Source organism: Melopsittacus undulatus, chromosome 4, assembly GCF_012275295.1.
Source record: "Melopsittacus undulatus isolate bMelUnd1 chromosome 4, bMelUnd1.mat.Z, whole genome shotgun sequence".
Taxonomy (NCBI): domain Eukaryota; kingdom Metazoa; phylum Chordata; class Aves; order Psittaciformes; family Psittaculidae; genus Melopsittacus; species Melopsittacus undulatus.
In genome coordinates this window covers 17,765,752-17,791,329 of record NC_047530.1, presented here as the reverse complement: position 1 = coordinate 17,791,329, position 25,578 = coordinate 17,765,752, and the positions used below count along the sequence as shown (strand labels likewise).

The 25,578-nt window shown below is 35.7% G+C and overlaps 1 protein-coding gene across 1 annotated transcript in view; it reads left to right on the top strand.

Annotated features, from left to right (window-relative positions):
• Positions 1 to 24,232, top strand: part of C4H14orf39 (chromosome 4 C14orf39 homolog) — a 31,482-nt gene extending 7,250 nt beyond the window's left edge. The window contains exons 4-17 of the mRNA XM_013129153.3: positions 1,725 to 1,814; positions 6,283 to 6,470; positions 6,942 to 6,984; positions 7,364 to 7,478; positions 9,940 to 10,022; positions 14,734 to 14,875; positions 15,335 to 15,412; positions 17,438 to 17,523; positions 17,604 to 17,668; positions 18,802 to 18,869; positions 20,547 to 20,704; positions 21,223 to 21,355; positions 22,758 to 22,815; positions 24,030 to 24,232. Coding sequence (XP_012984607.2) covers positions 1,725 to 1,814; positions 6,283 to 6,470; positions 6,942 to 6,984; positions 7,364 to 7,478; positions 9,940 to 10,022; positions 14,734 to 14,875; positions 15,335 to 15,412; positions 17,438 to 17,523; positions 17,604 to 17,668; positions 18,802 to 18,869; positions 20,547 to 20,704; positions 21,223 to 21,355; positions 22,758 to 22,815; positions 24,030 to 24,232 — 1,510 coding nt within the window. The remainder of the gene's footprint in view (positions 1 to 1,724; positions 1,815 to 6,282; positions 6,471 to 6,941; positions 6,985 to 7,363; positions 7,479 to 9,939; positions 10,023 to 14,733; positions 14,876 to 15,334; positions 15,413 to 17,437; positions 17,524 to 17,603; positions 17,669 to 18,801; positions 18,870 to 20,546; positions 20,705 to 21,222; positions 21,356 to 22,757; positions 22,816 to 24,029) is intronic.
• Positions 24,233 to 25,578: the final 1,346 nt, after the last annotated feature.

The following is a 25,578-nucleotide window of genomic DNA, read 5'->3' as shown; positions in this document are numbered from 1 at the left end:
GAGGGAGCATGTGATTTTTTTTCTTTTCCTCATGAGAAATAGGATATCTCTCCTACCTGAGCCCAGACTGCTCTGATGATTTGGGCATCATCTGAATCTCAGTTCCCAGCATCTTCTCCCAGAATTTGCCTGTTGACAAGCTGTCATTACAGAGGTTTTTCTCTCTGAACAAGCGGAGTGTTTGTCAGTAACACCTAAGCCTATTTAGCTCAATAGACTTCAGTCATTTTTCTGTTCTTTCCCTCATCATCTCACAACAACTTTGTGTCTGTTAAGTCTTATTAAGGTATTACTTTATGTTTAGAAACTTCATGAATTTGTTTCTTACCATCTTTAACTGAACATCTTGGCCATTTGTTCAGTTGCAGCTTTCTGTGCAAATGTCATTTCTGATAGGTGTTACCTCAGATGGGAGTGTAGGAGGCATCCAGGCCTGGATGGCTCATGTATCTTACACCATCTTTTTTTTCAGGAAGGGTGCTTTCTTTTAAAAGACCCATTATATACTTCCTCTAAAGAGCGTATCTGAATTTCACTTGAATCAGGAATTTATCTGACTGTTTTTCTAGGGTTTGCACATCCAAGGAAGAGGCATATTTGCTACCTGGATGTCAAGAATGTACTGTTAGTTTACTAGTCCTAAATCCTTTATGTATTCCCTGAAGTTGCCATGCTTTCAGTACAGTCTACAGCATCCTGCTGTAGGAAAAGCACTTTGGTGGGCTGTGTTATAGCTCTTATATTATAGAAGGCTACTGAAGTTAGAGGAAGAACAAAAAAAGGATTTATTGTGTTTCAGAGCTGTAGGAGAGCCACATAAGAGGAGAGCCAGGCTAAGCATTACCAAATGTGGACCCATCAGTTTGCTCTAGAAGAATTTAATTATGAGCTGGGTAAAAGCCACTCAGCACCTTTTGTCTGGAGGCAGGTTTCTGGAATGGGTGCATTTAGCAGTGTAGACATGATATATAGCCAGGTGCCAACTGCATCAAATATGAAGATATATGTGGATGGTGACTTGGAGGCGGAAAAGAATGTTATCTGGCAGCAACTGAAGTTCAGTTCTCATCTGACATTAATTTATCATTAACTATTATCTGGAATGTTTTCCTATAGGGGCAGAATTTGAGTTTAGATCTAGCCAGTAAGAGGTGGTATGTGTACCTCTGCCTCCAAAATGACACACCAGTGCTCCCAGTGTCCGAGCTATTGTACTGAAAGATGGCATCTCTTTCTGGCTGGTATCTGAGTAGGACTAGCAAATGGAGAAAATTCTGAGTTTGTGACTGCTGTTTGCATTTAGGTACGAGATAGGTGCTGGTGGTATCGATGAGAAAAAAGCTGTGTGCATCTCCAATAAGATCAACATATCTAAAGGACTTACTGATGGTGCTGTTCTGAGTACCTAATGTGTGGATTTAGATGCCTAGTTGCTTAGCATTAGGTTCCAGAAATTTGTGAAACTCACTCTATATTTGTTCCTTAAAAAGTGCTTTATAATCTTTGTTCATTGTGTATGTATATATTCTTGAATTTGCAGCTTGAAAATTGGAAGAAAATAAATGTGTGAATTTAAAACCTAAATAAACCTGTTTATGTTTGACTTTCAAAACATTAATTGTTTATTCTAGTAAGCTAGATGAAGTAACTTGATGTCTTCATTTCTGAATGGCTTTTTGTTAGGAAGGACCACTTACATGCTTGCTTTCTTACTTTTTTCACAGCTGGAAGCCCACGTATGTAATTCTTAGCCAGCATGAAGAATATTTGAAAAATGAACTTGAAGCTTTACAAGAAGCTACAGAAAATGAGAGGTATCTATGATCATGTGAGATGAGGTTTCTATCCATAGTACTTACTAACCAGTCCAAACTGATCAGCGAAGATGGTGCAGTCTACATCAAATGGTTGTTGTAAATTTTTCAGGATAATGGAAATGACTAAGTAGTTAAACAAATTTTGGGTTTACCTTATTATAAGGTAATATGATATATTGTAGTTACCAATGGAATAGGATAAAATTATGGGTTCAAAATATGGGTTCTTCAAATTCAATTGCTGCACAAATGTGTATTATATTTTTTTCAGAATGTTGTTCAGTTGCCCACAGTCTCAAGAAAAGCCCAAGAAATAAAGACAATGAATATTTCAGCTTTGCCAGAAATATGAAATAGAGCATATTTACAAGAGCATGCATAAATTTTAGCTATGAGTGATTTTTTTGGCCTTTATTATGACTTATCTTCATGTATACTGTGATTTCAGTAGTTTCAGATATTCAGGTTTGGCAAGATTATTTTGAAAATACATGGGATATATGTTTTTTTCAGAAGCATAATTTAATTGAACCTAAGCGTTTAAATCATATATAGACTAAATAAGATAACAATTAGAAGCACCCAGATAATTTTATGATTTTCTTTGTGAAGATGAATTGCATGTGATTATTAGAATATACTTTACTTGTATATTTGTATTTTGGTGTATATTCTTCAAAATAACCACAAAGCATGCAAATTCAGTAATAGATTCTAAAAACTAAGTGAGTGGCTTGGGAAAACCACCAGGTCTAAAACTATTTAAAGACCAGTAATGGGTGAGATTCTAGTCAGTATTAACTGTAAATTCAATACTGTTCAATAAGTGGCATTTCAGGTGTTTCATCTGTATTAATTAGATTCTGCATCTGAAAGAACTGATTATCTGTGCAGTGTAGCTGCCTTCATTCAATGGATTAAAGAACAATCCCTAAAGATTTTCCCTGCCAAGTTGGGCCCACTGTTGTGCCCAGTTAACCCACTGAAGTTCTATTTAACACTCAGATAAAATTCATCTTCATTGTATGGAGGTTGCTTACCTTCACTGATATGATTGTGAAGGGGAAGAGATTGGCTAGCCCTATGTGAAAAAATCATGGCAGACCCACCTAGATATCTAAATACCGAGAGAAATGCAACTCTAGGTCATTTAAAAAGTTGGCTTTGGTTCTTTTAGAAGTGTTCTTTTTGTCAGTTGTCCAATACAGCAGAAATAGCATGCCTGATAGCCTTTAATTAACTAATTTATCTGTCATCTTCCTGTTCAGAGCTCTGTATTTGGTAAAAAAGAAGGCTAAATTGGCTTTCTATGAGTATAGGAGTAAGCCATTTTGGCTTTCGCTAATTTGAGCTGACAAGCCAAAGAAGCATTACTTTTAAATTGCTTCTTTAGATTATTAATTTCAACTCCATCATGAAAGTGTTTTCCTGAGCTTAATTATAAGACATCATGACTATAAATCATAAAGTAAGTTTAATTCACATAGTTTGCAGAAGTGGTCTCTCAAATATAGTTGCTCTGTACTGAAGCAGTCAATACTATATTCAAATCAGCAAGATGTGCAGTCTGCAAATTCTGAGTATTATTTAAATTAGGAAGAAAAATATGTACATTTAGAACTTCATGCACTGAATATGCTTTTTAGCCTGGCATTTGAGGTACTGAGGACATACTGCTTTGGATGGAAAAATGTTTTAAAAAGATGAGCAGATCAGCAGATCAGCTTACATTTAATTAGGCTTTTTTTTTGTTTTGTTTTGTTATTAGTGGTTTCAAGAACACATATGAATGCTTATGTGGACTGGAAATTCATCCTGAAAATAAGTGATATGAGAAAGGAAAGAGGAATGAATCGCTATCCACATAATATTTAGGGGTTTTGTGGGTGCTTGCCTTTTCCAATTGTCATTAGATTAAGACTATTTCTAATCACTTTATTGTGAACAGAGCTGAATTCTGAGTAGACTTTGTTTAACTGTGAGAACTGGAGGGTGTGAATTAGCTAGGAAAAATTTAAAAAATAGTGACAGTTTCTCAAGACTGCTATGCTATGCTGTACCGTACTCTACTGTACTGTACTATGTATGGCCATAAATATCAATACGTGGAAAATACTGTAAAGTCTCAGGATTATTTTCAGAAGCTTGAAGTGTACCTGATAGAACAAATTATTTTACTTACTTTTATTTTAAAATATTGTTTATAACACATTCTTAATTGTGTATCAGCTAATTTATTTGTTGCTTAGTTATTATTTGTAGAATCTAGTAAATTAAATAAACATGAATGTTTCCATCTTTCATACTTGGGAAATTTTGTACACTATACACAAATATTCAGTAAATCAATAAACTCAGATTCCCAAGACCATCTGTATAGAAAACCAAACAGATTAAGGTAATTTTCTGCATGAAGTTTGGGAAGTGTCAATTCCTTGGTTTCACGGTGTTGATCTACAACTTCTTTCCCCTAAGGAAGCGTATTGAACTCAGTTTAACAGCAACTGGTGCCTGGAGTGTAGTTTTATTTGAAAATTAAGATCTTACTATTTTTTCCTGTGACTTTTGTTTTCCCTTTATAAGAGTAGAAGCTTCTGCAGTTGAATGTGGACACAATTTTTTTTGTCTTCTGTTGCCAGGAGGCAGCCAAGGGTGTCTGCCTTTCAGTTATGCTGCATTTAAATGATTAGTAGCAGTTTGAGGTATCCTCTTTAAAGAGGGATACCATATGCTTCACAAGCAGTGAGAACTGTTCCTTAATGTAGGCTTTATTCATGGTACAGTTAAAGAGGTGGGTCTCTGAATTTAGTTGCTATTCATAAAAGAAGTTCTGGCTAACCTACAGGTATACTAATAACTTAATATTTTTAAATTTGCCTATTATTCACTTAACTTTTTTTCTAGAGGATGACATTTTCTTCACTTCCATGATTTTATATTATTATATTCTAACATCAAACAACTTTGTGTAATATTTCTTTCTCTAGTCTGTGTGAATGATGCATGCTGGATTTTTGTATCTGTGGTATCTCCTTATAAATATGTGCCATCTGCATAAATGCTCACCATCAAACTCCTATTATATATTTTGCATATGCCTAAATTTATCTTTTTTCAAGAATAAGGAGCATTCTAAAACTTATAATATTTTAATTTATTTTTAATCAGTTATTCAGTTTCAAAGAAGAATATTGCTATTGGGGATTGGTTGTTATTGTTCATAATTTTAAAACTATTAATAGTTAACTCTTAGGAAATACAGACTTCTTGCGGGTCTATACTTAGATTACCTGTGTGTGACATTAAGAACCAGAACTAGTTTCTTGATTGTATTGTTACTTATTCAACTTTCCCAAAAGATACTTTTTTTTTTTACTCAAAATTATCTGTAATAGAAGTTACACGTAACAGCATTATTGGTATAATAACAGACTCATCCCAGTACAACTGCTGAATATTTGATCTGCTGTTAGCAAATCTGTCCTGTAAATTCCTTGCCTGAGTGAGAAAACCTGGGGGGGAGGTCTTTTCCAATATAGTCACTTTAATTGATTTAACACAAGAAGGTGGCTGTTCTATGAAGTAGCACTATTCTTTCAACAAATAATATTGATCAGTTTTCATCTTGATGAGTTACATCCTGTTACTTGTTATAGTATTCGGTTTCATAGTACAATTGTTTCAAAAGCCCGTTTAAAGTTTTAAGAAATGTCATGAACATCAATTGATGCTACCTCCTTCTATAATTTGTAGCTATGTACTCACATGATGTCAGCGAAATTATAGTAGTGTAACAGTAATTTAGAGGGCAGTCCTACAAGAAGCTGAGTATTCTGGCTCTTTGCCAGTTGTACACTGAAGTGTTTGCCTAACCTTAAGCATGAATTGTCCTATTGTTCTAGTGTGACTAATGTGTGTGTTTAAGGTTTCCCTGGTCAACGCAGATTACTCAGCATCTCCTTGGAGGCAGCTCTTAGTTCAGTAATACTTCAGACTGCTCTAAATATGGATGCTAGGCCAAATTCTCTTTTACTGGAAGTTTGATGTAGCTCCACCAGAACCAGTGGAATTGTGCCAATATACACAAACAGAGAACTTAGCTTGCAATGAGTTTCATGGTAATTGCAGAGGGAAAAAACATTTTCATCTGTTAGGCTGCCTTTGAATATGGTATGGTATACATTCCTTTCAGAACAATGAGATTTGACTGGTTTTTACATCATGAGTGTATAGTTTGTTACATACAGTACAGTCTTCCTTGGGAAAAAAAAAACTGGGAGAGAAAAAATAGAGCCAAATAGTGGTATATTAAAGATAATACAACCTTTTTTTTCCAGAACAGGGGCAAGCCTAGTTGAGCTGATGCCATTAATATTTTTTTTTTTCCTTACAAAGAATGTCTTCATATAAAACAAAAAATAGAATCATAGAATCTTAAATAATTAAATAACATGTATTTTTATAGAAAAATGTATGAGGATTACATAACCCAGTATAAAGAGATATTAAAGCAACAGCGTGAAAAATATGCAGAAACTGCTCATGCACAGAAGTATTACCAAAAAAAGAAAGAACTTGAAGAAATCCGAAACAGAGTATTGAAACAGTCTACGAAATATAAATTGAAAGAAGACACTGACTTGGATATTCTAGGTACTACTATTATCAATTCCTTTACAGTAGAGCCTATTGGTAGTGCATTGCATATTGAAAGTGCTGTATGGAAATTCTTTGATTAATTTTCCACAGTTAATAAAAAGGCTTTCCTTTTGTTATACCATTTTTAGGAAAAAAAAAATCTGTAGCAAACAGACTTTGAGCAAGAGTTTAGAATATACATAATAATATTCCTTCCTCCAGCCCTGAATGTAGTGGGGAGAGGTTTGCCATTGAGCTTCTTGGGGTAAACAAGTCCTAAAATTACTTTAGAACTCGCCTCTCAAAATTTTAAATTTATTTTTTATGGTTTTATTTTTTTAGTGGTGTTTTTAATGGCATTACTCTCTGTACACTGCTGTTTCTGTTACATATATTAAATGCTTCTGATCTATTAATTTATCTTGTATCTGTAAAGAAAATTAGGTCAGTATATTAATGGTCTGAAACGAAATTTTATTTATGCAGAACCTGTTCCTTTTAAATCCATAAATGACTGGGCTTTACAGATGTATCCTTGATTTGTAGTGTTTATGCGGTTTACAGGGAAAAAAGTTTGTATTTACATTTCACAGTTTCATATTAGGAAGTTATTATATATTTATGTTTAGAGTTAGCATTTCTCTGTGAGAAAATGGAAGGTGTAATAGTCCTCTTCAGTGTAAGTTTATGGGATTATTTTAAGGAAAGAAAATAAGATTTCATTTAATGATACACCTGTCAAAATGCTTCATTAAGGAGGAGAAGCCTAACTGAGATTAGATTTGTAGATTTTTCAGAGCTTTCTGCATATCCAGCATTCATGTTTATAGCATCAGGGGGTCAGGGATCTGATACAATTGCTTGCTTTAAAAAAGTATCGTGGCAGTTTATATTCCATAACATGGAAGTGCTTCTGTGAGGCGAAAGACACAGGAAATGTTAAAGCTTGCTGCAGTTGCTGCACAAGAATCCATTGAACTACAAAAAGAAGCTGAGGAATTAGAAAGGAAAATCAATTATTTAAAAAAGGTAACTGTATTTTAATTTTATTTTCTATAATATGTGGTTATATATTGCACAGGTGTATTTTCTAAAACATAAAAAAAAGTGTCTTTTTAAGCACACATAGAAACATGATGATTTCAGTCTTAGTTATTATGTTTCTATACAGTTTTCTTAACACATGTTTTCTTAAACAAGAGTGGTCCATGAAAGTAATGGCTCTACAAGCTTGTTTTCTGTTGACCTCAGTTTACATCATAATTTCTGTCAAGGCACTGTGTCATATTGACTTTCATGCTAGCTCAAGAGCCAGGGAATACACTTCAAAATACAGCAGTGCCAATCCCTAGTGAGCCCCAGGACTCAAGCTTTCACAGGTCCTACTGGTTTTTAAGTTTTTTTTTAATAACCCCAATTTTCAAGAAGAGGAAAGTAGATGACAGAGGAATTACAGACCAGTCAGTCTCACCTCTGTGTCTGGCAAAATCTTGGAGCAGATTCTCCTGGAAGGCATGCTAGGGCACATGAAAAACAACAAGGTGCTTGTTGACAGCCAGCATGGCTTCACTAAGGGGAAATCCTGCCTGTCCCATTTGGTGGCCTTCTATGATGGGGCTACGGATCTGATGGACACGGGTAGAGAAGCTGATGTCATCTACCTGGACTTGTGCAAAGCATTTGACACTGTCCCACATGACATCCTTGTCTCTAAATTGGAGAGACATCAATTTGATAGGTGGGCCACTCGGTGGATAAAGAAATGGCTGGATGGCCACATGCAGAGTTGTGGTCAATGGCTTAATGTCCATCTGGAGACCAGTATTGAGTGGTGTCCATCAGGGATCTGTGTTGGGACCAGTCTTGTTCAACATCTTTGTCGGTGACATGGACAGTGGGATTGAGTGCGCCCTCAGCAAATTTGCTGATGACACCAAGCTGTGTGGTTCGGTTGATATACTGGAGGGTAGGAATGCCATCTAGAGGGACCTTGACACACTTGTGAGGTGGGCAGATGCCAACCTCATGAAGTTTAACCATGGCAAGTGCAAGGTCCTACACCTGAGTCGGTGTGTGCTGCAGTGTGTGCTTGCAGCCCAGAAAGCCAACCGTATTCTGGGCTGCATCAAAAGGAGTGTGACCAGCAGGTCAAAGGAGGTGATCCTGCCTCTCTACTCTGCTCTCGTGAGACCTCACTTGGGGTATTGTGTGCAGTTCTGGTGTCCTCAACATAAAAAGCACATGGAGCTGTTGGAACAAGTCCAAAGGAGGGCCACGAGGATGATCAGGGGACTGGAGCACCTCCCATATGAAGACAGGCTGAGAAAGTTGGGGCTGTTCAGTCTGGAGAAGAGAAGGCTGCATGGAGACCTCATAGCAGCCTTCCACTATCTGAAGGGAGCCTACAAGGATGCTGGAGAAGGACTCTTCATTAGGGACTGTAGTGATAGGACAAGGGGTAACGAGTTCAAACTTAAACAGGGGAAGTTTTGATTGGATATAAGGAGGAAATTCTTTACTGTTAGGGTGGTGAGGTACTGGAATGGGTTGCCCAGGGAGGTAGTGAATGCTCCATCCCTGGCAGTGTTCAAGGCCAGGTTGGATGAATCCTTGGGTGATATAGTTTAGTGTGAGGTGTCCCTGCCCATGGCAGGGGGGTTGGAACTAGATGATCTTAAGGTCTTTTCCAACCCTAACTATTTTACGATTCTATGATTATATGCTTTACAGTAAGGATCGTGTAAATTTCTTCCCCTTTTCCCACAAGTAAATGTGTGGGTAAAAAGTACCCCAAGGTAAAACTGGCTGATTTTAGACAAGAGATCACTACAGTTCCACTGACTAGAAAAAGCACTGATTCCAAAAGGGATGGTGTTCCAAAAAAAAGGACTTTGTCAGGACAGTTTTTTGAGCCACTCGTCTGTTAGGAGGTGAAATGTCTCTCCTAAGCCTGAGTAGCCCTACTGGCCAATGTTGTGAAGAGTTTGGTTACAGTATTGCATATGGACACTTTCACTCCTCTGGACCAGATGATCAACGACTTGGTTTACTGCTGTCTCAGCTGTATCTATTTCAGCCAGCCTTGTGGTGATAGAAGTAGATCATGCACAGGTGTTGTTTTCTATTTCGTGATACTTTTTGACACTCATAGTTACAGACTAAATTTCCTCATGTGGTATGTGCTGTATAAGCATACAATAAGAAGGGATGTGGTTAATTGGTTTATAACTAAGAAGAAGACCATGTGAGGAGCTGCTTGTTCCAAAGAGATAAATGGAGTCTGTGCACAAAAACTTCTGTGTTTATTACAGTTGTTCCAACAAAAAATATTGCCTCACTTTAACCTCAGTCTGCTTATTTCCTCAGACCATCTTGGCTACAAAATCTCTACTTCTGTGCACTGATTCATGAGGTTTAGAAAACATTTGCAGCATGTAGCTGTAACTTTTCAAGATTATTTTTTTTTTGTTCTTTATCTTTTAAGACTACAGAAGATCAGAATAATTCCAAAATGATTGAAGGAAAAAATCAGAAAAGTCTGAAGAAGCTAGAGAAGCTTAAAGAAAGGTACATTTACAAATTATTTTTTTTTTCTCTTGTTTTCATGCAGGGTACTATCTCAGCATTTACACGAAGACTGCCACACAACACAAATTGTCGCTAAATAATGACTGACAAGCTTCTCTAACTCTGGCCATGTGATTTGATTATGTAATTTTAGAAGTTTTCTGTATTTTTGGGTTAAGGGGGTGGTGAATTTGAAGTCTTGGAAGCTAAACCTATCTGGAAATGTTCAAAAGTATTTTGTTGAAGCCTTTGCTCCTCAAAGCTACTGCTGATATATCTATGTGGATAGTTTTACAGGTTTTGAATACAACTGCAGTGACTCTGCAGTCAGAGGTAGAACACATTAATAAAAGCATATTTGGAGAAAAAAGTCAGGCTTGCACGTATCATTTATTTTCTGCTCTGAACTATGTCTTAAGAAATGTAACTCTTAGTTCTTAAAAGAACTAAAAGAACTTGTTTTTTGTTTCAAAAAACAAGCATGAGTGAAAGTTTCGTAGGATGAATGGTGTAGTAAATTAGTCAGTGGTCATTTACAGCTGGGACTCACTTTAATTTGAGCTCCATTACAGTGACTGAAAATCACCATCAGAATTATCTTGCATTTTTCTGTAGTTCTTGCGAACTTCATGGTAAGAAAGGATGCTTTTAGACCAAAATTCATGAAAATATGTCCAAAAGACTTTGTCCAACTGATTTTGCATTTTGGTGTGCTTGAAAAAGGAACTTTTTAGGGTTTTAAGAAGAGATTAGTAGTGTATATCCAAAGAAATGTGTAATTTTAATAATTCCTAAGATCCTTTCCACAGAGGCATTTTAGGCCTCTAATATCTACTTATAGACCTATGAATTATTCAGGGTTTTTTTGTGGGTTTTTTTTTTGTTTAAACCTTTACACTTGTTCTATCTTCTTATATATGCTCTTTGTAATGGGCAAGACCTCTGAAATCCAGGGAAGCAAGAAACCTATTTAGTTTTAAGACTAGGTGAAAGAAGAGATGGGAATCACTCTCAATTTTCAAAGAAACTCACTTATGTTTAGTCTGCCAAAAACAAAATACCAATTAAAGACTTATTATAAAAGGCAGAGATCTATGTTTTGCACATGGAGGCGTGAGAAACAGTCAGGCTTCTCATGCAAAGGAATTCATAGGGTTCATTGCTAGACCTGCCATTGTACTTTTAACTCCATGTCATGGAGCCTTCACATGCTTGTACCTTCACCTGAAGTTGTGTCTTGATTGCATGCAAGTAGATCTTTCTGGTGCTCTTACTGAAGCAATAATTTCATGTCTTGAATCATGCTTATAAGATGTTGTAAACATTTTACATTGTTGTCACTCACATTGCCTTTTAACCTCCGTGTATGCATTTATGTGATATAGCATATAGTATTAGAACATAACCTGATTATTAATTAATATGTTTTTTCCTAGAGTAAATTTTAAAGCTTATTTGTGTCAAATATATCCACAACATCAAGGCTTGTAGAAAATTACATAAAAATTGTCATTAAAATCACTTTTGGCATTAGTGAATTCTAAAAAAAGGCTTCACTAGAAAGCAGAGAAGTGTCTGATTAAGTAGCTGGTGTTAAAAATAGGCGTACTATGAATCTGTGATTATAAACACTGAAAAAAACCCACAAACAGAAAATGATAATGAGTCATATGAACTAAAACATTTTCAGACTCAAGGCATTGTGCAAAATTATAACAGCAGAACATGGGTACCAAAGGCAGTAGTCTCTTGTGGGCTGTTCTGCAGTAACCACAAGATTGCTCCTGAGTGAAGAGAGCTTTCTGAAGAAAAAAGATATCTTCATCTTCTGCCACAAAAGAAGAAAAAAAGAGTTGTACTGTGAATCTCCATGAACTGAAGCAGACCAGTGTGAAGAGAAACCAGCAGTATCAAGGGAAAGAACAAAGCAGAGCAATGAAAGCACTGAGCAGAACAGTGTACAAATGAATACCCATGAAATGCTTTAGAGGGCTGCAAGACAAGAAACCAACTTGCAAATTAATTAATAACTGCTGATATAGATGTTCTCCTTTGGACATGCGGATGACAGTGGTACCTGATCTTTCAAAAGGCTTGGAACGTTTTAGTTTGAATCATTGCTGTCCAACTAGTCACCGATTGGGCTGACTACAAATCACAGATTCCTCTTCTCGTGCCAGTTGTTCCATCTGATTAGTGGGCTTTCATAATTCACCAGTTAAGTATCATTATTAAAATCTCCAATTCGAGAGTTCTCATCAATCAACATATAGGAGTCAACTTTTATGAAGCCTGGGTCTTGATTTCTCAATTAGAGATTGTATTTATTACATAGAAAGGCTGACATCTTGAACTGTGTTTTGGCATATATCATGCTTATTTTCTCTGCTTTTGTAAAATGTTTGAGAGACCTTTAATGCCATTATTTTGTAATTCTGTTAGGCTTTTTTCTTCCCCTCTTTCCCGCCACCCCTCCCCCCCTGTATGATTATGTGTTAATTCCACCTCTGAATACCTAAAATATTTTGTATTCCAAGTGAGAGATTTTTGCTAAAACTTGTAAGGATATTCCATGTCAGATTGTTGCACTTTTTTTCAGGATCTTTGCATTACAAGTTTACTAGCTTTTACTGATCAAAGAAAAAACTTTGTAATCTAATCTTGGAAAAATACTTACTAAGATCTTTCTTGACCTCTACATGTAAACTTATGTGAAGAGTGAACCCTGTGGTGACCACAGCCTCATAGGCAATTATTAGTTACTAGTTATGGCAGCTAGTTATTAAAGTAAGTCCTGCTTCCCAGAGGACTTGCTGGCAAGTGCCTGATGAGAATCCTGAACATGGCTTCAGTAGGGAGTCCTGGTAAATACCACAGGAACAACTGTGATTCTTCAGATGTATAATTAAATACACTTGATCCCTATAGTGAATATGAAGATGTAAATCTTTGGGCTTTGTTATGCTATGAAGAAGAAACTGCTGCTAAGAAAATTGGATTTTATTTTGATTTAGGAATATATGGGTTTTTTTTCTTTGCACTTTAGTAAAAAAGATGTTATCTATTTTGCAGTAGGTTTTAAGATAAAGATTTCTTATCTACTCAGATGTCTACTAACAATGAAGTAACAAAAGAAGGCAAATTATCTGTCTTGTTACAGCAGTTTGGACTATTTTGAGCTTCAGTATGCAGTCTGAATTTCCTTTCAGTGTCAGGGAAGATGCATATGGAGTTTTCTTGATAGTGTTTTTGGAGAAGAAAGGGAGCAGGTATATTGGATATGCATGAAGTCTGACTGCAGGCTTTTTTGGAAGGTTTTGTTACTTAAAAACATTTGTTACTTTGTTACTTAAAAAATACATGTCTTAAAAGCTTCTAAGTCCTGTTTATAACTCTGCCGTTGATAGATGATGAATAGATGCACATTGCAAAGAAAAGCTTTGTTTCAGGGAGACTTGCCTGCTAGAATCTACAGAAGGTCATGGAAACTGACTCTGGGCACTTTTAGAAACCCCATTTGGCATCCTGAGTTGAGTAAAAAAATTAGTTTATGGCAATCTTAACTCTGCAGCAGCAGCCTTGTTCAATTCATTAATGAATGAAGATTGTGGTGAAGTGGCCAAACAAGCTGTTTTGAAAACGATAAAGCAGTTTTAGTGGGGTTCTGTGGTTAGCTCTGTTTTCATTTCTCTCTGTTTTTGTGCTCTCTGCATCTGAATTTAAAGATACATCAGCCATGTATGCATCTTATTTCCTCTAGTACTCATTCTTGACACAGGTAGTGTATATGTAACTTATAATAACTTATATATATATATAAGATGAAGATAGTCCTTTTCAGAGTTATTTGACTGAGATGTATTCATGGCTTTATGTGCTCACAGTTGTGCATGTATATTAGTTTAATATGTTTTTAGGTCCATATATATTAGCCAGTGTTTCTAGTTTTGGTTTTTTATAGTACTGTTGCTAATTTGGCTTCACACTACCTTATAAAGTGCATCATACATTTAATCTTATTTATGGAAAAACTCAATAAGAACAAAAGGACATGACTCAATTCTTCATTTGTTCTAAATAGCATAGTTTAGTCAGCTATAGACCAGATGTTGTAGCTAGAAGCATAGAGGCGAAAAGCAGGAATGCCAGAGAGAAAATAAAGTAGAACTCATTATTTTTAGAAATGGCAAATGTGCCTGTGCCAAATAGCCATTTTACCCCTCATTGTTCTGCTAACCTTTGTTTTTCTACACTGCCAAAGGCTGTTTACCCCACACAGATAATTACCCCACAAGTGAAAACACTGGCTGCATTTTTTTTTGTGTAGTGTGAGTATTCCAGACTATCTCAGAGAGAGTAAAATTGGTTTAAAATGCAAAAATGTGATTTTAGAGCTACAATAAAGAAGTACTTGATGAAAGTATAAAATCCCAAACTACTAGTACTTTTCTTTGATACTGACAAAATTTAAGTCAGCAATGTTTTTACGATTGGTTTATTACTACTTTTCTTCTTCTTTCAGTGATAGTCTCTGGCTGATAGTATTTAAAGAAAACTTCATATTTTTATCAGCTGTTGGAGCTGCAAGAGGTATAACCTCTCTGGTAGCATGCATCTCCCTTGAAAACTCCACTTATTTGAAGAAGCAGTTATATTTTATGATTTCCTTTCTATTGCAGCTATTAACCTTTTTTTTTTTAATTTAATTTAGGATATTTGAAGACAGGGAACATCCATCTTTGCAAAATGAGAAACATCAACTGTATAAACCATTACATGTCCCATGCATTCCTTGGAAACGAGTGCAGTCTGTACAGAGCATTAGATTCTCAGTGCAGCCAACAGAAAGAGGTGCAGTGTGTTTAATGATCTTTCTATGAATGATTTGGTATTATTTTTGTATAAATGAATGGAAACCATGATAACATACTTTATGAGTGGCTCCTACTGTGAAAGCTGAAGTCAGACTTTCAATGGAAGTTGGGTATTTACCAGCCTTTCTGTTCTGAAAATCCTGTGTCTGATTCCTTTCTTCCTGTGCAAAGAGTAAAATAATATTACAAGTATGCCTGATGCATAGTGTCAGAAAAATCTGAAACATGCCTTTAGCACTGTTTGCATAAATAATACAGTAAATATTAACTAAGAATTATTTGCAGTAAATTGATACTTTGATATTTCGTGATAATTTTCTTTTGGCTCTCTATTAGCAGGAAAATGTGTAAACTTTGTTCCTAAGTTCAGTTTAACAATGTCATGCTTTGGAAACTTAATCTTGTTGACAGTATTAAGTAATAATTGTTAATTTAGAGAGAGAAGAAAAAGAAAAACCTATGGAATTTCCAGTGGCTACTAGCAGTTCCTCCAACCTTGCAGAAAATTCATTCCAGGTATGCTGCTTTCCCACTGGTAATAACATGAGATTATATAATCTGTTATAGTGCTGTTACATTAAATTTATTAACACTGCAACCACAATGATAATCTTGGTAATCTGCTGTTACCTGGTTTTGTAATAAAAGTATTTCTTTCGTGTCTTTTCATTCTGAAAATATGTATGTTCTTACGAAGTGCAACTGGTAGTCATAGTAAGCATTCTAATGTCAACCTTGAGGTGACCCCTCTATCCAATTAATTTTGTATGATAGTTTTTAAAGTTTAAATAGCCTTTGTAGATTCACTTTGTTGTATGTAGCAAATTTTTGGAATTCTAAAGGAGGAACATAATCTTTTATTAATGATTAGTCATCAGCCATCTACTCTATAATGAAGATTTCATAAAGGATTAAATGTACAGGATGCTATATGCAGGAATGCCTACAGTTAACAACTCAGTTCTGAGGTTTAAGCAGAAACAAAAAGTCTGGACCAAGAGAAATGAAACCATGAGCAGCATTGCTTTATACACCTGAGGAGTCTACAAGTACATTTTCCATCTCTCACCCATAAACAAATAGTTCCTAAAGTACTTTTTTGAACAGGTGGCAGTGTATTGCAGCTTAATATCTGAAATATACAAACACAGTAAAGCAATCTGCAAACAAGTTGGAGGAACAACTTGCATAGTTATGAAAACCACTAATAATATCTATTTAAGTGCAAGAACATTCATAGGATTGTTATAATATAAAGGAGTACTAAGGTAAGGTAAGGACATAGAAGATAAAATAAATAGTTTGCGACTGTGTTTGCTGTGCAGAAGCTTGGGGAAATTTCTACACCAAAACCTTTCTTTTTAAGGCACATCTCACTGGATTGATTTAAAACCAAATTTTAATGAACAACAAAAATAAGTAAAAAATTAACAGAACCAGTTGTGATTTTCTAAAGATTTTCAGGATAGCTGAAAGATGAAGTGAATAAATCACTAAATAGTTTAAAGTGAAGCCTGTGGTAGAAGAAGCAGCTGTCTTAAGATAAAACAACACGAAGGGCAATGGCTAGACTGAGTGGAACAAGACAGAAGACATTTCAAGCAATTCCAATTTGTGACTGGCTGAGGGAATTGGACATGATGAGGATGATGGAAGGGCTGTTGCCAGGGTAATCCAGAGATGAGGATGGGACTCTGGGAACTAGAATTGCACTTAGAGAATAGCGGGAAGTGGTAAGTCAAGGTTAAGGGAACTTCAAGAAAGGGTGATGGCAACAAGGGAAAGATGATGGAGTCTGAGGAAAAATAAAAAGATTAGAAGGAGGAGGGTTGCGATGCTTCAGAAAAGGTGTGCTATAAACTACAAGAGTTGAGTAGCAGACAGATTCTTCATAACCAGCCCTTTTGTCCTCCACTCTGTATTGAATTAAACTTGATACATTTTGCAAATTAAAATAAACCAGAACTAGCAGCTCCCTGTGAAATAATGTGTTATCTGATGCTGAGGCATAGATTCCTAGTGCCACTCTGTCCTCAAGGCACAAATGCATGTCTCACATAAGAGTTAGGGCTTCTGATCTGATGAAAATCTGTGAGGCAGGAGTATTTGTTATTTGCAGTTTTTCAGTCCACACAAGAGACACATTCACTGATGTGCACACTCACTTTGGCCTTCAGAAGTGGAGCCAGGCCGTGGTTCAGCCCTTTCTGTGTTGTCAAGCAGGAGTAAACAGGCTGCAGTAGTATAAAACCTGGATAAAGTGTGTGAATTATGTAATGTTGTTTGTGTGACAGAACAGTTATTATTCACATCTAGTTATCAGTGTTGTGAATGAGACTTAACAAAAATCAGAGAAGTGGGTTTGGGTATCATGCTGTTAAAATGAAGGTAAAGCAAAGATAGGCAAAAAGTTTTTGTGTTACTGACCCAGAAACTGTGGTTAAAAGAATGAATTTCCATAGTTTAAAGAGAAATCAAAGTGATGTTGTTGGAGCGACAATATCATATGCTGTCTCATTTGAATTTTTTACTATGTTTTAGATGGTTACTGACACTGCAGGCACTAATAACCCACAAATTGCCCAAGTTCCAGCGATAGCAAGCTCACAAAACCAAATGCAATTCAGGTAACTTTTCTTTAATAGTTTTCATTCTTGAGTTTATAGAAATAATTAATATTTATCAAACATTAATTTTTGTGTTTTAGACTGGCAATTCCCCCAAAGCAGATGACTTCCAATCAACAGTTTGAGACTGAAAGTGCAGTAATAGGTAAAGTATAATTTTTTTGATAGGTTGTGCTGTTACTGGATGCTGGATCACATAATTATAAAAGAAAAATCTAGAGGACAAATTTTCATTCTGGTATTAAGTGAGCCACCATTCCTATTCCTCTTCCACCTTGCTTATTTAGTTCAAACTTGAAGTATAGCAGATAGGCAGTGTCCTAAAAATAGAGACCTAACTGCTCAGTAATGTGGGATTTGTTCTTTGTTGACCATTCCTAATGAAAGGAACTTTCCAACATCTCTTATAAATCCACACTCTAGTCTCAAATTACTTGTGTAAAATGAAAGCCAGTCTGAAAATCTGCCCATAAGGCATGAGAAAATGCAAAGAAAAGGGATATAATAAACTTGGTAAAGTAGGAATCTTAAAGCATCAGATTAAGATTGTTAAAAATTAAAATTAACTTGAGAAATACATACAGAATGCTTACAGGAGCAAAGCAGGGAACCAGGGTAGTTACAAATACACCTGTAGTTTCTGAAATCACAAGGCACTGAGCTTCATTTAAAAAATGTATTTTTTTTTCCAATTCTAATGCTAATTTAGATGTATGTCAAAAATTAGTCTTTTTTTATATATATTTTTGTAATAGAGTCCTAATTGTATGTCCTGAAACACAGCATCTTAACCCACAGTGCCTGAAATGTTGCACAGTCTGAAGCTTAGAGCAGAAAGTCTGATAATATTCTTTTCTTATCCTGGTTTTGCCCAGTTCTTTAAAATACATTTCATCAGTGTCATGTGAATGTGTTTTTTATATTGTTTCCACCTGATTTCCATTGTCTGATTTTAACAGTCACAGAGAGCAATAGCTGGATTAGACAAATATAGTACTCTCAGGGAACAATAGCTAGGTTTGAAGAACATACCAAACCATATGAAGCAGCTAATGATAACGAGTAAGCTTTAATGATAACGAGTAAGTGGCAGAACAAGAGGTAACTGTTAAGGATATAGCTGTAAGGTGGGTTATTATGAAAACTACAGTCATAACACTTCCTTACCAGTAGCAATGCCAAGTTAGAGAACCTTTCTCAAGGATTCTTTCCCAGAACATAATTTTTATTTATCCATTTAAAATGCTGTTATTACAAGCAGTGCTGATTTTTGTATAGCAAGCCAAGAGACCAAATGTAATCAAGAAGCAGAAGATGAACCAAAGGATTACTCTTACAGACCTCAAGTAAGCAAAGCATTTCTTATGTCATAAGTAATTATTTTATGTAGAACAGTCAAGGTATCTTGACACATTTGAATGTATTGGCAAGAGGTAAGTCTCAGAAGTTGTCAAGGTGACTCATTATAAAGCACCCAGCAGGTGAGAAGCCAATTAGTGCCTTCTGATTGCTAATATAGGAGTCACTGCTCTTGATCATGCTGGTGTTCTGTGGAGCTTGATGCTGCCTTAACAACAGACTAGTTAGGATGACTATCCTATGCACATTGTAATTTTTGTATAAATTGGTGTACAATTTTTTTTTTCTCAGTGTGAGCTGATGAAAGATTAAAAAAAAATGTTTGCATTTGAAACTCATTTCTCTCATGGAACTATACTAAAAAGGCTGTGTGCTGGCTACAGAACCTGTATGGCTCCATTGGCACTGCTTTTACAAGCTGTGCCTGAATGTGAGATCAAGCTCACCATACCATGTTATTAAAGCCAGTTGTCTGTACAGCTTGCGCATGTAGGTGATATCAAGATGTGGTTTAACATGTGCCAGCAGTTAAATACCACACAGCCACTTGCTCACTCCCCCCGCAGGGAGATGGGGAAGAGAATCAGAGGTGTCAAAGTGCAAAATGTTGTCTGTTGGGATAAATAGAGTCTAAAAGGTATAGCAAAAGCTGTGCATGCTAGCAAAACAAAATAAGGAATTAATTCACTACCTCTCATCTACAGGAGGTTATTTAGCCATTTCCAGGAACATAGGGCTTCATCAGATGTAACGGGTACATGGGAAAAGAGATGCTATAACTCCAAGCATCCCCCATTTCCTCCTTCCCTGCAGCTTTTATTGCTGAACACAACATCATATGGTATGCAATACACCTTTGGTCAGTTGTGGTCAGCTGTCCCAGTTGTGTCCTTTCCCAATTTCTTTAGCACCCTCAGCCTAAGCACTGGTGGGCAGCATGAGAAGGAGAAAAGGCCTTCACATTGTGTGAGCACTGTTCAGCATAACTAAAACATCCCTGTATTATCCATGCTGGTTTCACCACAAATCCAATATAGCATCATACAAACTAGGAACTCTCCACCAAAACCTGTACACAAGATCAAGTTTGAAGTACTCCTCATCTTCTGGTTGACTCACTAAGGGCTGATGCCTGCAGGCAGCTGAATGGAGAAGAGTGTCTTTAAAACAATACTGAGTCTAGTGGAAATTGCTCCACAGAATCCAAGTGCATATTTTCATTTAACATTTTCTGAGGAAGAGGATATATCTCAGTCAGCTGAAATATATTTTGATGCTGATGATCCTTTGTTTCATTAGGGAGTCTTAAGAGGGTTCCAGTATGACTTTTAAACAATATGTTAAGACATACTTTAAAGTTAAATAGTTCTTTTATTCAAAATCAGTGATTTTAGTCAGTTCACAAGTTTATCTTTTTGGATGAAAATTTTCATATATAGTTTTATTCACAAGAAGTCAATTTTAAATTAGATAAATTCAGGTTACAGTTTAAAGTATGACAAATATAAAATTTTGAGCATTTTATTAACATCCTTTTATTTTTCCTGAGAAAAAAAATAACTAACCCTAAAATACATAATGGATATATTTATAGGTAAATGATCTAATGATATTTTGGGATATTTCATATACTGTAAACATTACTATATTTTTCTTTTAAATAGGGCATAAACACAAATTTGAAGCCAAATGAAGATAATCCTGACACAGCAGAAGAAAGTTCACAACATTTTTTAAGAGCACCTGAAACACGTGAATTTGTTGGAACACCTGACTCAAAGGGGAAGAAAACCCAATTCTCTAACCTACCTTCATTTGACTTGTATGAGTTCAGCTTTTATTTTGATTTTGAGCAAAGTGATATTTATTGTATAAGCATATCTGCTTTTGAAAGATTCTGTAGAAAGACTTTTCTAGAAAGTTCTTCTGAATTTTTTTCCCCCTGAGTTATGCTAGGTAATTTATTACTTTTTCTTCTGACAATACCATTTCCACTTAAAGCTATTTTGAAAGAGTAAGACTACTTAGAAATACAGAGACACAGTTTTTTATAGCTCCTTTGTTAAAATTGTTGTCTTTTCCTGCAGTAGTATTTGTTACACCAATTTCTATCTTTAAACAGGGTTTTTTGGTAAAAGGGTAGGGAATTGGTAAGAACACCACCTCACTTTGCTTTAAAGAGGTTTATTAACCATTCTGTATTGCAAGAAGCAATTATCAATGGAAGCTGTAGGAATCTAAAAAAATGACAAAACAGAAAAAGAAAAAATAAACTAAAAAAGCCATCTATGCTACTTTTAAAAAACTATTAGTGTTGTTTCTTCCTTTCTCTCTTCACAGCATTCAAAATTTAGGTTCTGAAGAAGGAACATCTAAATCTCCTGCCTTCTTTTCTCTCATGGGCTTTACTCAGAAGTCACCTGGCTTTAATTTGTTTGCTTCTGTGTTTGGGGCAGAAAATTCATCTGATGAGGTAAAAATGAGTACTTGAGAATATTAAATTTTCACAAAGCAAAATCTTCTAAGTAAACAACATTGACAGTGAATGAGGTTTTTCATACTGGTTATCTTAATAGCAAATATTTTTTTTACTAGCTTGCTTATTTTTTATATTTGATATAATTTGAAAATGCTTATCTACTTTCCTGGGGATCCCCTTATGATGACTTCTGATCAAATGTAAATCTTTCCCATATGGGCAAGATTAGATCTTATGCAAATATACTTGTGACTAGATTCACAAAATGCTTCTGGTTCAGTGTTGCAATGCAAAACTTTAGGTACCCGAGCAGAAATCACAACACACATGCCTATCCTGTGTGGTTTTGTCTTGCTGAAATGCATAATCAGGCATTTACAATTTTATTCCCTCCTCTCCCCCTGTTTTTCACAAAATGTAGGATACTGAGAAAAAGAAGGACAATCTATTAGGAGTATTGAAGAGCAAATATGGATTAGCTATGCTTAAATGGAGGAGATAAGTAGACAGTGAATTGGAACAGGCAGTGGAATCCAGGTCTTTTTCTTTGCAGGTTCCCTAACTGCAGTGCTCTATAGTAATTTTTATCATTGTGGGCTAATAGATTATTGGGTATTCAGGATAGATATGTGTCAGTGCATAGTGTGGTTGTTAAGTAGCACTGCTGGCAATGTAGATTCAAGCCTCATTATGCAAATAAAGCATTTGAATCCAAGTATCTCCTATTTCAGTGAGTGTGCTCAGTCTTGAGGTTACTAGATAAAAGCTAGAGGAAGGAGGAATGAAAGTACTGTTTTATTTTGTGTTTGGCAAGATACGTGTTGTTGATGTCTTCTATCATCAGCTCTATGTCAGAGAGAAAACACTGGTGAGGAGCTTGTGAACCGTTTAGGAATGAGGTTAGGTATTAAGTCACCTCATGCTGTAGGAACCCATGTTTCTGCTCAGTGGCAGAAACCAAGAATTTACCAATCTGTAGCAGTTATGTGGGATTCTTTGAAGTTAGGTGGGAGTTTTGAAGGAATTAAGTATCTATTATAAATCTAGTTTAAGAACTCAAGAAGGATGAGTGGTTATTTTGCTACTCTTTCTGGCAATATCAGGTTCTACTCACTAGGAATTAATTAGGTTGTTGCTTAGAAGGTTTCTAAAATGTTACAGAATTAAATAATTTTGAAGCTTTCTGGTTTAAAAAAACAGCAGTAAACCAGATGAATATTGGTCTGTTCTCAATCTGATGATTTCCAGAACAATGGAGGGAGTGTGTTTGCAGATGTAAGCAGATATCACGGGACAGTGTCTTTCTCATGGAAGTCAAATGAACTTGCTATATATGTATTAGAGCTTATATTTTTTCTTTCTCATTTGTTAAATACAATGGCTGTTTATATTTCAGACAGAAGAAGGTTATACTGTGGGAAACTTAAACCCTCTGTCCCCACAAAAAGATATTGGTAAGTCTGAAACTCAAATGTGAAGCTGTCTTCTGCTTATGTGACAGACAAACTTGTGATCCTGCTTAATAGGGCACCTTTGGTTGTCTAAAAAGCTGTTCAGTTGTGATACTATATTTCAGTGGTTTACTGGGTTCGTGTTTTGACTAGCTTAAATCTTTTCCTGCCTGTTTGGCTTCAAATGTGTGAGATATCATGAGCAAAAGAGGTATGAGAAAGAAAGAAATATGGATAGTGTTAGGTGTGTTTGAAGCAGACTGAGAAGGCCTGCAATGGAGAAGATATATTTAAATGTCAAAGCTTTTTCACTGATTAGAAGAACTTTTAATGTAAAAAGCTACTGTACTTGGTAAATACAATTTTTAAACTTAAGGCTAACAGCTTAGTATTGGAAAGAGTTCATATGTTGTTTTTTTTTCCTCCCTCAAATATAATAATTTCCATTCAAGTAGAGAAATTTTGATAATAAAGTGACTTGTATCAGTTTCAACTGTTGGATGTATACAATGTAAAAATAGCAGAAGTTAAGAGAGAGGAGAATCAGACTTAATGAACAGTACCTTCCACTTATACTAAAGGAGCCCCACACATTTACACATTCTGGGTAAAATCCTGGCTTTACTGAAATGAAAAGCTATTTTTTTCTTGTGTTATCAGTAGGATCAAACCTTATTCTTGATAAAACTTCTTTTCTGAAGGGAACTGTAATCTACTATCTTTGATGTGCTCCAAGTTCAAAGCCACTTTTTTTTTTTTTAAGTGGGAGGATATAAAGTTTTATGCATATATAACTTGTAGAGAAAAGGGTATCTTGTGTTGCTAAATATAGAAGTTAGGTGGTTTTCAGTAAGTAGCTTTGTTTCTCCAAGTATTTCAGAGGTTGATGGCATTGCTCTCTAGTGAGTAAAGACTACAAAAGTGTATTTGTTTACAAAGGCCTTTCTTGCTTAGTATTCAAAATATTTCATCCAATTTATCACTAGGAGTGTTTTGTTGTTCTAAATCATTAAAGTACTTCACAGATAATTCTATGTGGATTCTAATAATGCTCTCCAGGAAATATAATTCCTAGTGCAGAAATAAACACACAGCTGCAAGCTAATACTCAGTGAGATGCTTGGAGTACAATATTATTAAAGGAACATACTATGCTGAATACGGTATTCTTTCAGTAAGATTTAATCTGCTAATAAATATAACATGTATTCCTATAGGAAGCTTGTTTGGGAAATCAGAAAATGAGGAGGCATTTTCCTTCCCCTTCCCCTCAGAATCAACTTTTCATGCATTTGGAGATGGAAAAGATGACTTCAGTTTTCCATTTGCATTTGGACAGGATCAGAGATCATCACAGTCTTCTCCTGTGAAAGGTTTTCATTCTTCCTTACAAAATACAAAGCCATTTACATTCTTCTGAATACCTTTGACTTCCTTTTAAATTCTTTTCCTACTTAGCCTTGACAAATGTTTCCAGTTTCTTAAGTTAAAGTACAAAGCATTTAATCTTCTTTCATTTCATGCGAGACTACATTATTCCAATTGCTGCAAAAGCATGTGTATATTCATTAAGCACACATGCTTTGAGATGTAGCCTTCATTTTTCTTATTTCCTAAATATGTTGTTTTCATAAAAAGTTATGATACACTTGTGTTAAATTGGCACTTACAGGTAGCAGAAATATCATTTTACAGTGGTGTGTTAATTCAGTATTGAAGAGAGAATCTAAACTTCTAGATGAGTACTTTCAGCCTCTGATATAAACTAAGTAGCTTGTGTTAGAGTAACTGTTTATTGTAGTAAAATCTGAATTTGAGTTAAAGACAATGTTCTCAAATTAGCTGTTACACACAGAATATTTCTAAAATTTTTGAAATAAACATTTCTGTTAATTTTGTGAAAGTGTTGTTGGTATTTCTTATTATCTGAACTGAAATAATGTTGCAGTTATAACACCATTTCAACTCCTTCTAACTTGGAACACTGAAAGCAAGTTTCTTCCCCTCTATCTTGTATCTTTCAAAACAAAACAAAAAATATTTTTTACCAAGCTCCTAGATGCTGTAGGACTGTTTTTGTGCAGCCCAGCTGTCTGCTGGGACATGTGAAAGTTGGATTTTATTTTTTTTTTACTGGAAAGGGATTCTGTGAGCTTTCGTGAAGTGCTGCTGAGATCCAACTAATAATAAATGGGATGCATAGATTTGGTGGACTTCATGCTCTCCAAATGTGGGTTTCCATGTTAATCTATTTTAAACAGCTTTTCTAATCTACTGCACACCTTACAATCTGAAAAATATTAGCTAGAGGCAAGTTTGAAAGCCAATCTATGTTATTTGTGGTACACTACTGGCAAATACTCTGGCAGCATTTAGAAAGCTGAAAAGGGTTAAGTTTGTTTGCTCAGTTACTCCGTAACTGAAACTTCCTTTTCTGTCTCCTGATGAATTCTGTTATCCATGTCTCTGACACTACAGTCCAATAGTCAAGGCTTCTGGCTGAAGTGGGAGAAACTATAGAATCATGGAGTGGCTTGTTTGGAAGGGACTTTAAAGATTCTCTAGTTCCAACCTTCTGCCATGGGGGCTGTCCAACCCAGCCTTGAGCCCTTTCAGGGATGGGGCATCCACAGCTTCTCTGGGCACCCTCTGCCAGTGCCTCAGCATTGGGTCCTCTACAGGACCACAAGTCCTGCTGGGAACCTGCTCCAGCCTGGAGCAGGAGCCCCATGGGCTTCCCATGTGGTCACAGCCTCCTTTGGGCAT